Raw genomic sequence first — 12687 nt, 5'->3', positions numbered from 1 at the left:
GAAATGATGTTGGATTATTTTTTATATTCATTATTTCATCAACGTTTTACAATCTACAATGTAAGAAAAACATACTGCCACCCCCATGGTCGATACCTGGTATGGTAGTGTTAGGCTTACCGCCCCCAATATGATTGATCTGAATGTTCATCTTGGCATTATGTTCAAATATTCAGTGTGTGTTGATGTTAAACTTGTTTTTCTGTGAATAGTGACACTGGTGTCTTTATGGTAGAGCACTGGTTATTCCTGAGTTGTTATTGAACATCCTAAACAATTGATTTCCATCTGAGGGTGAAAGTTTGAGTTTGATCTACTTCCAAAAATTAATTAAGTGTATTTTATAAATTATGTGTATTGTGTGGACACATTGCAAAAAGTAAAAAACAACAACAACAACAGAAAAAACACATATGGCACAAAATACAACATTTTATTGTAGAATAAATTCTCAGTGGCACATTACATAACCAAATATACATATACGTTATTTAGACATTTCTTAAATTAATATATCTTCATTTTATAATTTTGCTTTAATTAATTAGCATATTCTGCAGTGATTTGTTTGTACATGACATCAATGCAAAAGAAGTTAATATAATAAATTAAGCATGTCAACAGAAAAAGGCTGCAGGACATTTTTGGGCAATACCGCTACAAATAAAATAATAAACAGAGCTTCCTGTTTCTTCTGTCCCTGCTCTCCTTACACGAGGTAATTGGTGGCCTATCCCATTTCAAAATTATGTGCTAGTTTAGGCATATGAAAACATACATTTCAAGTAACTTCATCCAGAGCAACTTCCCAAGACGTTAAAACTCAATAAACGAGGACATTTGCAATGTGTGTGAACTTTGAAACTTTAGTTTGCTAAGCCATCTTCAACTTCACCAATAGTTTCCTGTGCAGTAAAACACAATATTCATCCAAACACTTTCTAGTTTGGTCACATTAAAAACACAGAAGTCAATTTTGAAGTCTAATGCTAATGTTAATATGTCGATAGCTAGCTGACAATCACAGAAGATTCATGGCCCCGTTGTGCTTGAGAGAAACTATCTTTGCAACTTAAGGGTTTGAAACCATAGCTACGATGGCATTAAACGCAAATGACAAGACTGTAATTCACATTAAAAGTAATTTCTATAAAAGGTGGTTCAAAGGCCTGGTGGAGCATATTTTTCAAGTCGTCTTCAACAATTCCCTCACTGGCAAACTTCCCTGCTAAAAATACCCCCCAAAAACAAGCACCACAGAGCAAGTATGCTGATACACCGAGCTAGCAAGCTTCAATGGAAGGTACACGGAGGTGAAATGTTTTTTAGTAAGTGCAACGTCTTTTTGTCCCCTTCAGAAAATGTGGGTGTAGTTTGGCTTCCCACAAGCTGTGCTGTAACCAGATCCAGGAACTTGTCATCCTCTCACACGGTGAGAGATTGAACGCACAAGCAGAGAAAAGGGGTTTTGGAGAGATTGTAAGGTGCAGCTTGGGCTAAAATAAGCTTGTGGCTAAAATGTGCTGGCAGTGTCTCCTACTGTGTCTAACCAGGGTGTCGTGGATCACCCCGACAGATATAGAAATGCTGGGAGACATCTTTAGAGTGCTGTGGACACAATGCAATGGGTACCAAGGTTACAAAAGCATCTCCAAAAATCATAGCTGTTTTCTAAAAAAGCGTTAATATTCATAACGAAGAAGTTCAGGCTCCACAGTTCCACAAGGCTTTGCTACTGTAAGTAGACTATACATTAGGTCTTTGTGAATGTGGGAGAGTCTCTGCTCACTGTTTCTTTTCTCAAAGCACAAGAGGAACTGCTTGCAGACATACCATTGAAGGATAAAGGTAAAGGAACATCCTGCGGTCTGTCGTTGGTTCCACAGAGTGCTCAACAGTTGGCTGGATGAGGACTAACAGTTCGGCCATAAACTTGTACACTTGTTTGAAAGATGGTGTCTAAGAAAAAGCTGAGGCGCAGTCTACAGCCTGCCCTACACTCACAGTTTTACAGCCATGCCAAGACCTTCAAGTGATAGGAACAACAAGAGTTATGCTGCAGCTAGATTCAAGCAGCTAAAAGTTGCTTCAAAGACAGTGAACGTGTATGAGCTGCTTTTCTTCACTTACACTCACAGTTATATCAGTATGTCTATGGTGTGCAGGATCTCCTGTGCAGCTCTAGTCAGATTAGCCTTTTGCTTATGGTTATAAGAAAAGGCTGCACAAATGTTTTACTTTTCTGGTGATGTGATTTAGTCAACTTCCTCAGAATCACCCTGCTTCTTCACTGAGGAAGTCTGATGCTTTTTCCTTCCCCAAATCTACTCAGACTGAAAGAGAGAGAGAAAGGAGAGAGAAATCACTAAAAACAGCAGCTTCTTCCATGCTGCTTTGTTATATTTTTCTATTTTGTTTTTGTTATTGAACATTTTCTGTTATGAAAATCTGATAATACACTCCAAACCCTTGCTGATAAACACAATTGCTATCATTTGGGGTCTATTTGAGACTTACAGCTGTGGATGAGTGGCTCATTTTGTCAAAGCGGAACTTCAAACTTGACCTGGGTGATGTTTTCCCTTTTCCATCTGCAGAATATAAGCATAAACAAAAACTGGCAACCATTTCTTTTTAACTAGTTTTCCTCTCACTAGATCAAATTTACAATTTACCTGTTGGACTGCGGCACATGATGACAGGCGTACCCGATCCCTGGTTGTCGATGCTCAGGGCGGGACTGAAGGCAGAGGTGGATGTGATGGACGGATGACTGACCTATAAGGAAGAAGCAAACACATCATAATGTTGTAAAGGAAAAGGCACTGAACAATAGTGACTGAAAAGAATCAATTATTTAAATTTTGCCCACTCTGAAGGCAACGCATGGGATAGCTACTAATAATTAATATTCTAATGTGTTTAACTTTACAGAAAAATGGAGAAAAAGGAGCATCTAAAGAGGGACTTTTAACATAAAAAATCACATTATTCAACATATGTATCATTACACATATGCAACCCTTTTTAAAAAAGCTAGATTCATATTCGCTAAAGTGCTGATAAGATCTTTTAAATGTGACCCAGACAAGATAAATATCTTAATGTTCTAATCAAATGTAACAGAGGAAATTTGTCCTGTGCATTAAAAGCTTGGATCTGCACCTTCTTCAATGCAATTTGTAATACTTGGTGCCTTAAATTACTCTGACAATTCTAATCTCACAAGGTGCCATTTTTAAGCAGCATGTCTCACATAAAATTACTGCTACAATGACAAGAGGTGTCACCTGAGCCAAGGAACATGAGAAGATTTGCATTACGGTACTTCAAATTATAAGCTGACATTTAATTCCCACTATTATGCACTTCTGAGCAATTATGGACTTTTTCCACCTTTAAAAGCTTTTTCACCCCTCTTAGCCTCCCGATTTGTTGCAAATGTGTATTTTTCCATTTTAAAATTTTCTCATTTCTTTTTTATATTAATTCCCAGAGTTTTCCACGTCAACCCTGGATGAAATAAATTTTCTACCCACTGTCTCCAGCTCCTCCAGAGCTTCTGTTTCCCCCGTGGTGCTGCTGAAGCTGCTGGTGCTAGACGAAGAGCGAGAGATGTTGGGCCTGCAGCTGCTGCCGCTGCTGCACTCCTTGTGCTTAATGAAAGGCCTGTTGATGGACAAGCAACAGAGGACCAAGCATGTGGTTAAGATAACACTCTTTAAATTTGCCATAGTTAACCCTAGAACACAATTGTATTTTTATATAATTTTTAAAAAAAAATATCAAGTTTTAGCTTCAAGGTGACCTTTCTTTGTTGGGGCAGATCTCAGGTGAGCTGGGATTGGATGATGTCTCTGACCTCACCTCTTGGGAATGCGGACAAATCTCTGCTGGTTTATGATCACTGCAGACAAACCACGATCACACAGCTTGAACCTTTCCACATTTTGTCACAATACCACCACAAAATGTATGAATGCTTATGTTCATGGTTTTTTTTAAATTTATGCAATCGCCCAGCAGAAATTGTGCATAATTGGGAATTAGAAGGCAAAAGAGAGACATGTTTTTAGAATGTAATTAAACACAATTTCAAAAACAGACCTGTATTTGTATTCAACCCCTATACAACAATTGTAAAATTTTTCTTTGGCAAAAAAAACAAAACAAAACAGGAAATGGAAAGATTAAAAATGTAGAGAACTGACCTGCGTGTGTGTTTGTCTGATGGAGCGTCTGTGCTGGAGTGGAGACGTGGGAAGAGGCCAGAGCGCCGTTTCACTGGGCTCTTTAAAGGAGATTTGGCTGACAGAACAGGAGGCTGGAGATCACAGATGATAAATTAATACCTTACTTTAAAAAAAAAAGAAGAAAGAAAGCTTCACCACCACTCTAAATACAAATGCTGTAAAGGCCTAATTTGATCAAGCTAACAACAGAACTAATATCTAATGAATCGTTACATGAAAACTCTAACGCATGAAAACTCTAACAATCACAGTCTGGCAATCAAATTTCTGCAGGTTTTCACAAGGAAGCTAACAAAGAAAGCTCTGTTAGTCACACGGTAACAGTTAGATCTCGTTCTTCTCTCTCTCTTTCTCTCTCTCTCACTCTTTATTATTAATTCACTTACAGTGAAGGTGCTCTTTGTGCATTCACTGGTGCTTTGTGGCAATCCCCCGCCACTGAGGCTGGCAGGTACCCCACCTGCCACCCCGGGGCTCCGGTGACGATGAGAACCCACCACGGTCTCCATGGAATGGCTCCTGACGCGCATGGCCCTCTGATATGCGAACAAGGAAGCAAAACAAGGAGTGGATCAGAGAAAAGTAGTGAGGAACAAACTGATGCAGATTGGTAGACAAAAGGTTGTTGCAAGGGAACGACGTGGAGGGACAGCATGAGAATGTATTTACAAATTATGTCCACCAGAGGGCAGCATTCTCAATGGAAGATGTAATGAGCAGCATAGTTGGAAAGGTGGGTTTCACTTTTTTTTGTTGATTTCATATTTTCATACCTAGTCCTGAAACTTTCAGAAGTATTAACATGAGAGCATCAAAACCTCATATTCTTAGAAAGCATGAACACTACAACTCAAACAGTACAACAATCTTTTTTTATTGTAAAATTATAATCTTCTCATTCATTTACAGTAATACAGACATGTGATAAACTGCCAGAGCAATGAGAGCAATGAGAATAGCCCCTCCTGGGATTGTCTGCACAAACTGCAAAGCAGCAGATATCCACAATCCCTGCAAAAAAGTAAGAGAGTCAAATCATTACCATGTTCACACATTTTGTCATCGCTACCTCTAACTGGTCCCATCGACCTCAGCTAATCTACACATGTGAACAAAGAAAATGGAATCAAAAAAGGGTAGAGAGTGGAAAGAGAAAGAAAAATACAAGCATGAACACTTCGGGGTGTTACATTCACACTCGCATGTAAGCACGTCTTCTCAGCCCCGACTGCACATTCTCTATATAGAGTTTAAGTCTTTGAGGACTGTGAAAAAGAGGCATCCATTGTGATAACAGTGGTTTCACACCTTAAGCCATCTTGCAGACCTGTGACATTTATCTGACCTAGGAGTGTAATGATGGTGATCAAATAAATGTCACAGAGCTGAGAAAAGATTGCCTGATGTACTTTTGTCTGGGTTTTATGTTCACCTTGAACGATTCGAGCAGACCTCCATGTCCGCCGTTTTCCAGCTTATCCTCCTCCCCCATCTGCCCGAGTCCCAGCACCGCCTGGCTCTGTCTGTGCAGCTCGTCATGCAGGTTATCCAGCAGGGCGGCCCGTGTGCGTCCCTGCAGTGAGTTCAGCCACACACAAAAGCTGTTTAGGAAAAGGGTCTGCAGCTGCTGGATGAAGCTGAAAAGTAATTGAAGGGTGGGCTGTGGGGTTGGAGTGTGTGGCGTGCGTCACCTCCAGTTTGGCAAATTTGTCAGATTTGTAGCAGGCGTTCTCGGCATTGATCAGCTTTGTTAGCAGGAATTCTCGGAACTCAGGACCCTGATTGTGAAGATGCGGGGGGAAAAAAGAGACGAGGTAATAAAAAAAATGTATTGGTTTTTATCAAGTTTCTCAATCTTATCATTTTCTTAAATGCAATGTCATTTTAGTGAGAATAGTAGAAGGTACAACTAGTCTTTACACAAAGCAAGCAGCAAATTTAAGTCAAAATAAATGACCATTTAAATGAAAAAAGTCACCATAAACATTTAATCTGTTCTACACTTCTCAGTTGGAATGACAGCAATAGATATTTACAAACACCAAATAGGAAAACTATACACACTCCACAATACATAACACAAAACAGAAGAACATGCATTACAACATTTCTTGTTACTGACTAATTTTAGAGTACAATTTCATAGTTCATTCTCTTTTCATCAAATATAAAATATTTACAGTTTTGGAACATATTTCTACTAGCTAAATAAATCCATCCTCACATACAGAAATGTCTGGTTATTTTTGGAGCATACTGGAATTCGCTCTGTTATTCATACTTAGTTGTGTATTCATCCACATAATTACATTGTAGCATGAAATATGTACGTTTTCAGTTTTATTTGATGGATTTCTCTTCTAAATGCCCATCACTCTGACAAGCTGCTAACTTGATTTATCCAGCAGAAATGCCCCCTGATTCACCACAGTGAGGTCACTCTCAGCCTGTTGTGGGTAATGAACCGAGTACTCCAGTCCGTCCACAGAAATGGCTCTACTCTGACAGTGACCATGAAGGCTTGCAGAGCTGCTGGCTAGTATTCTCTTTTTATTATTATGTTTTCTGGTTTCCAAACAGAGCACTTTAATGGCACCCTAAAGGTTGGAAATATTGAGGAATGCATGACAGACAAGCAAGACAAAATGTCTAATTCAACTAATATTTATAACTTGCTGCATGTCTTAAGGTTTTATTGAAGTGAAAATACGGAATACTGTTAAATAGCAGGTTAATTTATTCCACAAATAAAGTTCAACTCTTTCCCTCACCTTCTTGAAGACGGGCGGGTTTGGGAGCGGAGGCCCGAAAGGAGGAACGTCTTCTCTTGCTGTAACAGACACCTGATGACACAACAGTCACTCAGACAAGCATAGCATTGCATCATTGACTGATAACAGAATACAAAATATAATCCTGGAAAAGAAAACCAAGCAGATTCTAGTCTCTTCTAGAAGATTTAAGGTGAAAAATAGCAACCAGGTGCTTTGGTTTTGATAAACAAAGCACCTGATCTTCAGCAAGCTCAACAAACTCCATGCAGCAAACAAGGGTTAGCACAACACCAGGGAGGAAAGACATGAGCAACAACCTTACAGCAATTGTGCCTAATCAGGGTTAATGGTTGCCTACTCTAAAACAGACAGTCTGTGCTGTATGCAGTTGGCAAGTTAAATGTCAACTTTTATCTCAATGAGAAAAAAGATCAAGGTGTCTTCTCTCTAACAAAAATATTAAAGAACGACTCCTGGCTTCAAAGTGGAACTGCAAAATGCTTGGAAACAAAATCATTTGCATATGCAGGATCACATTATATTTAGCCATAATGTACATCCCACATAAAGCATATTACCACAAACACTTCAGAATAAGTCCCAAGGACAGTAGTGGAAGTGTGATGGTTTGGACTTTCTTTGCAACCAGGCAGCTTACTGACACCGAGTTCCCTGTAAACTCAAGTTGTAATGCTGTTTTACAAGGGGGTGGTGTTTATTTAAAATTGTTTGAAAGGAGAAATGTTGGGTGTGTCAGCCCTGAACACTTTAGTGAGCTTCACCCTTCTGTTGTTTGATTAACAGGCTCGTAATGTGACTCAAGCATCTCTCCAGGGATTCTGGTGAACGGGTTGCTCAGAATGACTCTTCTTAATGATGTGTTCACTTCTGATTCTAAAGAAGACAAACTTAGTGTTGGCACATTTGTCTTTTATAAGTTTGCATAATTAAAGCTGAAATTAATAAGTGATGTCCAGCTCTACACTGCATCTTCTAATTAGATGCTAGATGAGGGTTTGCTGTAAAGTCAACGCTAACTGAAACTTGGCTAACACTGGGTCCCAGACAAACAAGTGAACTCAGTGAACTGAAGCAATGCTGTAAAGAAGAAGCAATTCAGCCACGAGTGTAATAAACTGAAAAAGTCAGACAGAACACCACTATTAAAAGTAGTTACTGCTAAATCTGGTTCTACAAACTCTTGAATAATGTGTGTCTTTTTCCGAGATGGTACTGTTCTCCTTGCTACATGGAAACCAGTCTATTATAGTCTATTAGCTCTCTGCTATACTGATTTCCACTGAAAGGTATGCATCGTACCTTATAGGTGGTGTGATCTGTACAGGGGTTCTCGACCTGCACCAGAATATAGGCGTGCAGGAAGTTGGAGGCGATCATGTCGGGAACAAACGGTGTGGACTCTTCCTGGAAGACCGCAGCCACAATATCATTTCCAATGTGTCTTTTCCTTTGGAGCTGTGGAGGAGAAAGCCAGTAGAAAGTCACTGTTTGACCCACTCTTTAATTAGGAAGACTTCTCAGGAAGTTACATTTTTTCCATCTATTTTCGTTTTTTATTAGAACAAGCAATTATTTTGACAGTAACCAGACCTGACCAGTTTGCTCCTGACTCAAAACATCTATACTTAGCTGTTAAATCCACTAAGTAGCCAGAATTAAAGCCAGTATTCCAGCCTGGTACCTGCTGCACGTCACCCTCGGTGAAGGGAAGCTTAGTGGAAACATGGAACATAATCTCTCTGTGTCTGAAGACAGTGTAGACAGATTCAGATCCCGTCTGTCCATGAGAAACGTCCAGTCCGCCGCGGAACCTGGAACATCATCAAAACCGATGTTTTACGTTGTACCCAACCTCCAGCCGTGACTCTATCTTAATAAATTTTGTCCTTAAAGGGATCGTTCAAGATTTTTGATGTCATTTAAAGTAGTTAATCATTTTGCATAAATCCAGATCTATTGCATCAAGAAAGTCCCAGAGAAGCATAAACAAATATGGACATCTTCCACTTCATACAGGGGTTTATGCAAATTATTTTATGAACTTTGAAACTGGCATCACATTTACATGTGATTTACACTGAAAATGAACAGAAGATGTTTAGTGACAAAAATATTTTCCTCTTTCAAACATGGACAGAAAAAGTAACATGTAAAAAACATGTAAAGTTAACTTAATCAGATCAAATACTTAAAAGAAAGGCAAGAGCTTTCATATCAAATTTAAAAACAGAAGTTAGTTCTACCTCCAGATTTTTCTGTTTTTCTTTTTTTTACATTTGTATCAGGTGGTCACTCTGAATGGCAGCTGTTTTTTGAGGTACCGTTTCAAACACGGCAGAGTTGTTTCAGTGCCAAAGATCTCCGCTCTGATCTCGGCCCCTCTCAAGTTAAACATTATTTTCTGCCTGCGGCACAAACTAATCTGTATTCATAGTAAATGAGAGAGTTATCTATTGCAGGTAAGATTTTAACTGTTTGTAACATTTCAGTAGCACCCTACTTCAAAAATACTGAATGTTTCCCTTTAATGAGCTGTCAGAAGTGACTGTTTAATATGCCAGGCTTTTTTCTCCCTTTTTTCTCCCTAACCCTGAAGCTTTAAAATGGAAAGTGTGAGAGTATACTAAAGCAGAGGAAGAAAATAATTTAAAAAAGGATCCAAAGCTCTGATTACATGTCCATGTGGCACTTTTCTCCTCAGATCTGTTTCACTAAGCACTTTTGCCGGTTTGCATGCTGAGTCTGTAGCAGCAGGACAAGGTTACAGTAATTAAACCCCACTCTCAACTTCCTTTAAAATGCACTCCTGTATTTTTCCTTTCAATCCTCATTTGGCCTTTCCTCTTTCTCCTGCTTATTTGTTATAATCATGTCAGTTTTCTTTTTCTCCTCCTGTTGAATTGCACTGTTTTCCAGCCCTTACCCTTTAAAATCCTGGAGCTCAATGTTGTCTCCTAAGACGCTCAGGAACTCCTTGAAAGCGGGCGTCTCCTCATTGTTTCCGAATAACTCTTCCTCTGATGTCTGAGTGGATTTCACACCAAAGAGAAGGAGAAAGAACATGTAGCCATTTATATTTAGACAGTTGAGTGGTGAACGGCTGTGTAAGGAAAAATTGCTCACCTGTCCAAATTTCTGGTAGATGACTCCGAATTTGAACGTGTTGTTCACCTCATGTTCGTCATACGCCACTATCAGCTGGGATCCCTGTACAAGGATTAATGTATGGTTTTTCTCTCAAATTATTATACAATCTTTGCTTGTCAAACCCATTAGAAAAACATGTTTTCTTCTGCTCCAATGGGCAGCTTTATCCGGTCCGTATTACATAAGGGCCAATATGTGACAAAATGTAGTGGCCCCCAGTGACGGCGGTGGTCCTAAAGCCTTATCTGTTGCATACGGAGACACAGATGGCTTATTTTCCTTCCCTTAGGCACAGGCTGAAAGCACACTCCATCACCAGGCCCACAGTAGGAGCAGCAAATTCATCACATCAAGCTTAGAAAGTCATTCTATGATCAGTTGTTACTTTAACAGGGAAGATACAGCAGAGGAAGATTACTATCAGTTGTGAAATGTGTAACAGAGCAGGATATATTTTTGGGAAAGCAGTCAGAAAGTACTGACTGTCTGGTTTATTAAAAAGGGCGGATGTGGATAGGGAAACAAGCTGGCAGACATAATTAAAGATAACAATGCATCATACAGACATTTACATAAAAAGCCTACAGACATGTCAAGAAATTATTTGAAACATTTAAAATTGGACAATCGTTTAATGGAGGTGAAAGCTGCGATCAGGAAGAAGTCACAACGTGGGAGCTGAGTGTAAACTCACCCGAGGGTAGAGTACTGGGCTGAACCTCAGTCCTGTGGCATCGTCACAGAGCAGCTGAAATAAACAAAGACAGATCTCTGAAACTCACAAACATACGCTGCCTGTTCTCTGTTCTGACTGCTAGCGTGGGCCAGACAGCTTATACAGATTTTCACAGACCAAAAAACCTTTATGGTGCCATGTATTGAGTTTTACTTACACAGAGGTGGATTTGATTTTTAAAAGAAAACTAAGTACATAACTGGCATAGTTAAACTGGTTTTAAGTTTAACTTAAAAACATTGATTTCATTAATTTTTTAATTCTTATTCTTATTGTTGTTTATTTTCTTTGTCTTAAATGGGTTTTAACAATTTTTTTGTACTCCTCCTTTATTTAATTTCCTTATTTATGACTGATATTTTGATCTTTTACCCTTTTCCTATCATGTTATACTTATTGATTGCGCTATATTTTATTGTTCAGAGGATGATTTTTTAAAATCTAAGAATATACTGTAGAATCTGGAGCATCCTTTTTATTAGATTGTGAAAACATCTGAATATCTTAAGTCAGAGGCCTCTTCAGGTCTCCTGTGATACAGACTGCTACAAAAAACTCATTACTACATAGCCCAAAACCCTCTAAAAAGACTCTTTGATGATTGGAGTTACTATTAAACCTATTAGCTAGTGAGTGAATAGTACTCAGTTCCTCATCCCCACTAACTGTTTATTTGTCTGACAATTTGCTGTATCATTTTTCAATTTTACTAATTTACATAGTGTGACAATTTCTTAGTTTGTTTTGTCCCCCTATGTGTTTTAAAGCATGCAAAGCACTTAGAGTTACACTCATTAGGATTAAAATGTTCTGCTAATAAAGTAGAATTGATTTATTTATTTAATTAGAGCAAAATTTGAGAAATTATGAGGTTTGTTTTTAGTATTTTTTTTTTTAATCTTATATTGATTTTATTAATAAATGTCAAATTTTCCAAAAGTGCTGTGCTTTTTTTAAATGAAAAAGAGTTTAGTGTGCAGAGTAGAAGGACTAAATTACGAAATATGTTAGGCAAACAATGCAGTAGTATAGGAAAACAAGACAGTAGAAATTATATGTGTGTTAAAGACTTTTGATTCTGTTATTAATAACAATTATGTGAACAATAGAAAAAAGTTGTTTACCTTTGCAATCTGAGGCACACTGGGCAGCTGACTGATGCCAGCTAAAGAGATTCTGTCGTGAACTGTTTTGGTCCGAGATCTACAAAAACAAACAAACAAAAAAACAGAGGGCTGGTCAACAATGAGCTCAATTTTAGTAATTTTTGAACATCTGAAGTTTTAGACTGAATTCAGATGCAGTTTCTCTGGTGGGTACAAATAATCTTAACAAGTTGAAAGGATGACTGGCACCAAATCTATAGTAAATATCATGTGAACATTGTCACTCGAAGCTGTCGCGAGAAGATTAACACCTGTCAAAACCCATACAGAGACCAAGCAAAGTATAAAAATAAAGTACATATTTTTCTGTGCTGTTGAAAATGACACCAACTGTGTTAATGGCAAGAAGCTGAGATTTACAGAGACACAAATCGAATCAAATGACAACTGTCAACAACAGTGTCATTTTTTTTCTCTCACTAGTTCTGTGTTCCTGTTTGGCTTATCTGATTCAGAGAAGTTTGATGGTGATTCAGACAAACAGAATTTATTTAATAAGACCAGAAACATTTTTCTTTAGCAGGATTCCTGACCATTTTTATTCATCTTTTTTAGATTCTGCTTCCATTTGTTTCTCCAGAAAAAACTCT

General features: G+C 38.4%; 2 protein-coding genes across 10 annotated transcripts in view; one reads left to right on the top strand and one right to left on the bottom strand.

Annotated features, from left to right (window-relative positions):
* Positions 1–2036, top strand: part of LOC116722855 (heat shock 70 kDa protein 12A-like) — a 9699-nt gene extending 7663 nt beyond the window's left edge. The window contains exon 6 of the mRNA XM_032567200.1: positions 1953–2036. Coding sequence (XP_032423091.1) covers positions 1953–2036 — 84 coding nt within the window. The remainder of the gene's footprint in view (positions 1–1952) is intronic.
* rap1gap2a (RAP1 GTPase activating protein 2a) overlaps positions 413–12687 on the bottom strand; it is a 95826-nt gene continuing 83551 nt past the window's right edge. For all 9 annotated transcript variants that reach the window (XM_032567094.1, XM_032567096.1, XM_032567095.1 and 6 more), the window contains 16 exons: positions 12056–12134; positions 10890–10943; positions 10172–10255; positions 9972–10072; positions 8730–8859; positions 8348–8503; positions 7025–7096; positions 5945–6031; positions 5686–5826; positions 4640–4789; positions 4212–4324; positions 3809–3907; positions 3540–3669; positions 2676–2778; positions 2518–2591; positions 413–2333 (listed from right to left, as the gene is read on the bottom strand). In XM_032567094.1, coding sequence (XP_032422985.1) covers positions 2325–2333; positions 2518–2591; positions 2676–2778; positions 3540–3669; positions 3809–3907; positions 4212–4324; positions 4640–4789; positions 5686–5826; positions 5945–6031; positions 7025–7096; positions 8348–8503; positions 8730–8859; positions 9972–10072; positions 10172–10255; positions 10890–10943; positions 12056–12134 — 1582 coding nt within the window. In that variant the 3' untranslated portion in view covers positions 413–2324. The remainder of the gene's footprint in view (positions 2334–2517; positions 2592–2675; positions 2779–3539; positions 3670–3808; positions 3908–4211; positions 4325–4639; positions 4790–5685; positions 5827–5944; positions 6032–7024; positions 7097–8347; positions 8504–8729; positions 8860–9971; positions 10073–10171; positions 10256–10889; positions 10944–12055; positions 12135–12687) is intronic.

Source organism: Xiphophorus hellerii, chromosome 7 (assembly GCF_003331165.1).
Source record: "Xiphophorus hellerii strain 12219 chromosome 7, Xiphophorus_hellerii-4.1, whole genome shotgun sequence".
Lineage (NCBI taxonomy): Eukaryota > Metazoa > Chordata > Actinopteri > Cyprinodontiformes > Poeciliidae > Xiphophorus > Xiphophorus hellerii.
The sequence above is the reverse complement of the archived record's forward strand: the minus strand, read 5'-3'. Positions and strand labels throughout refer to the sequence as shown.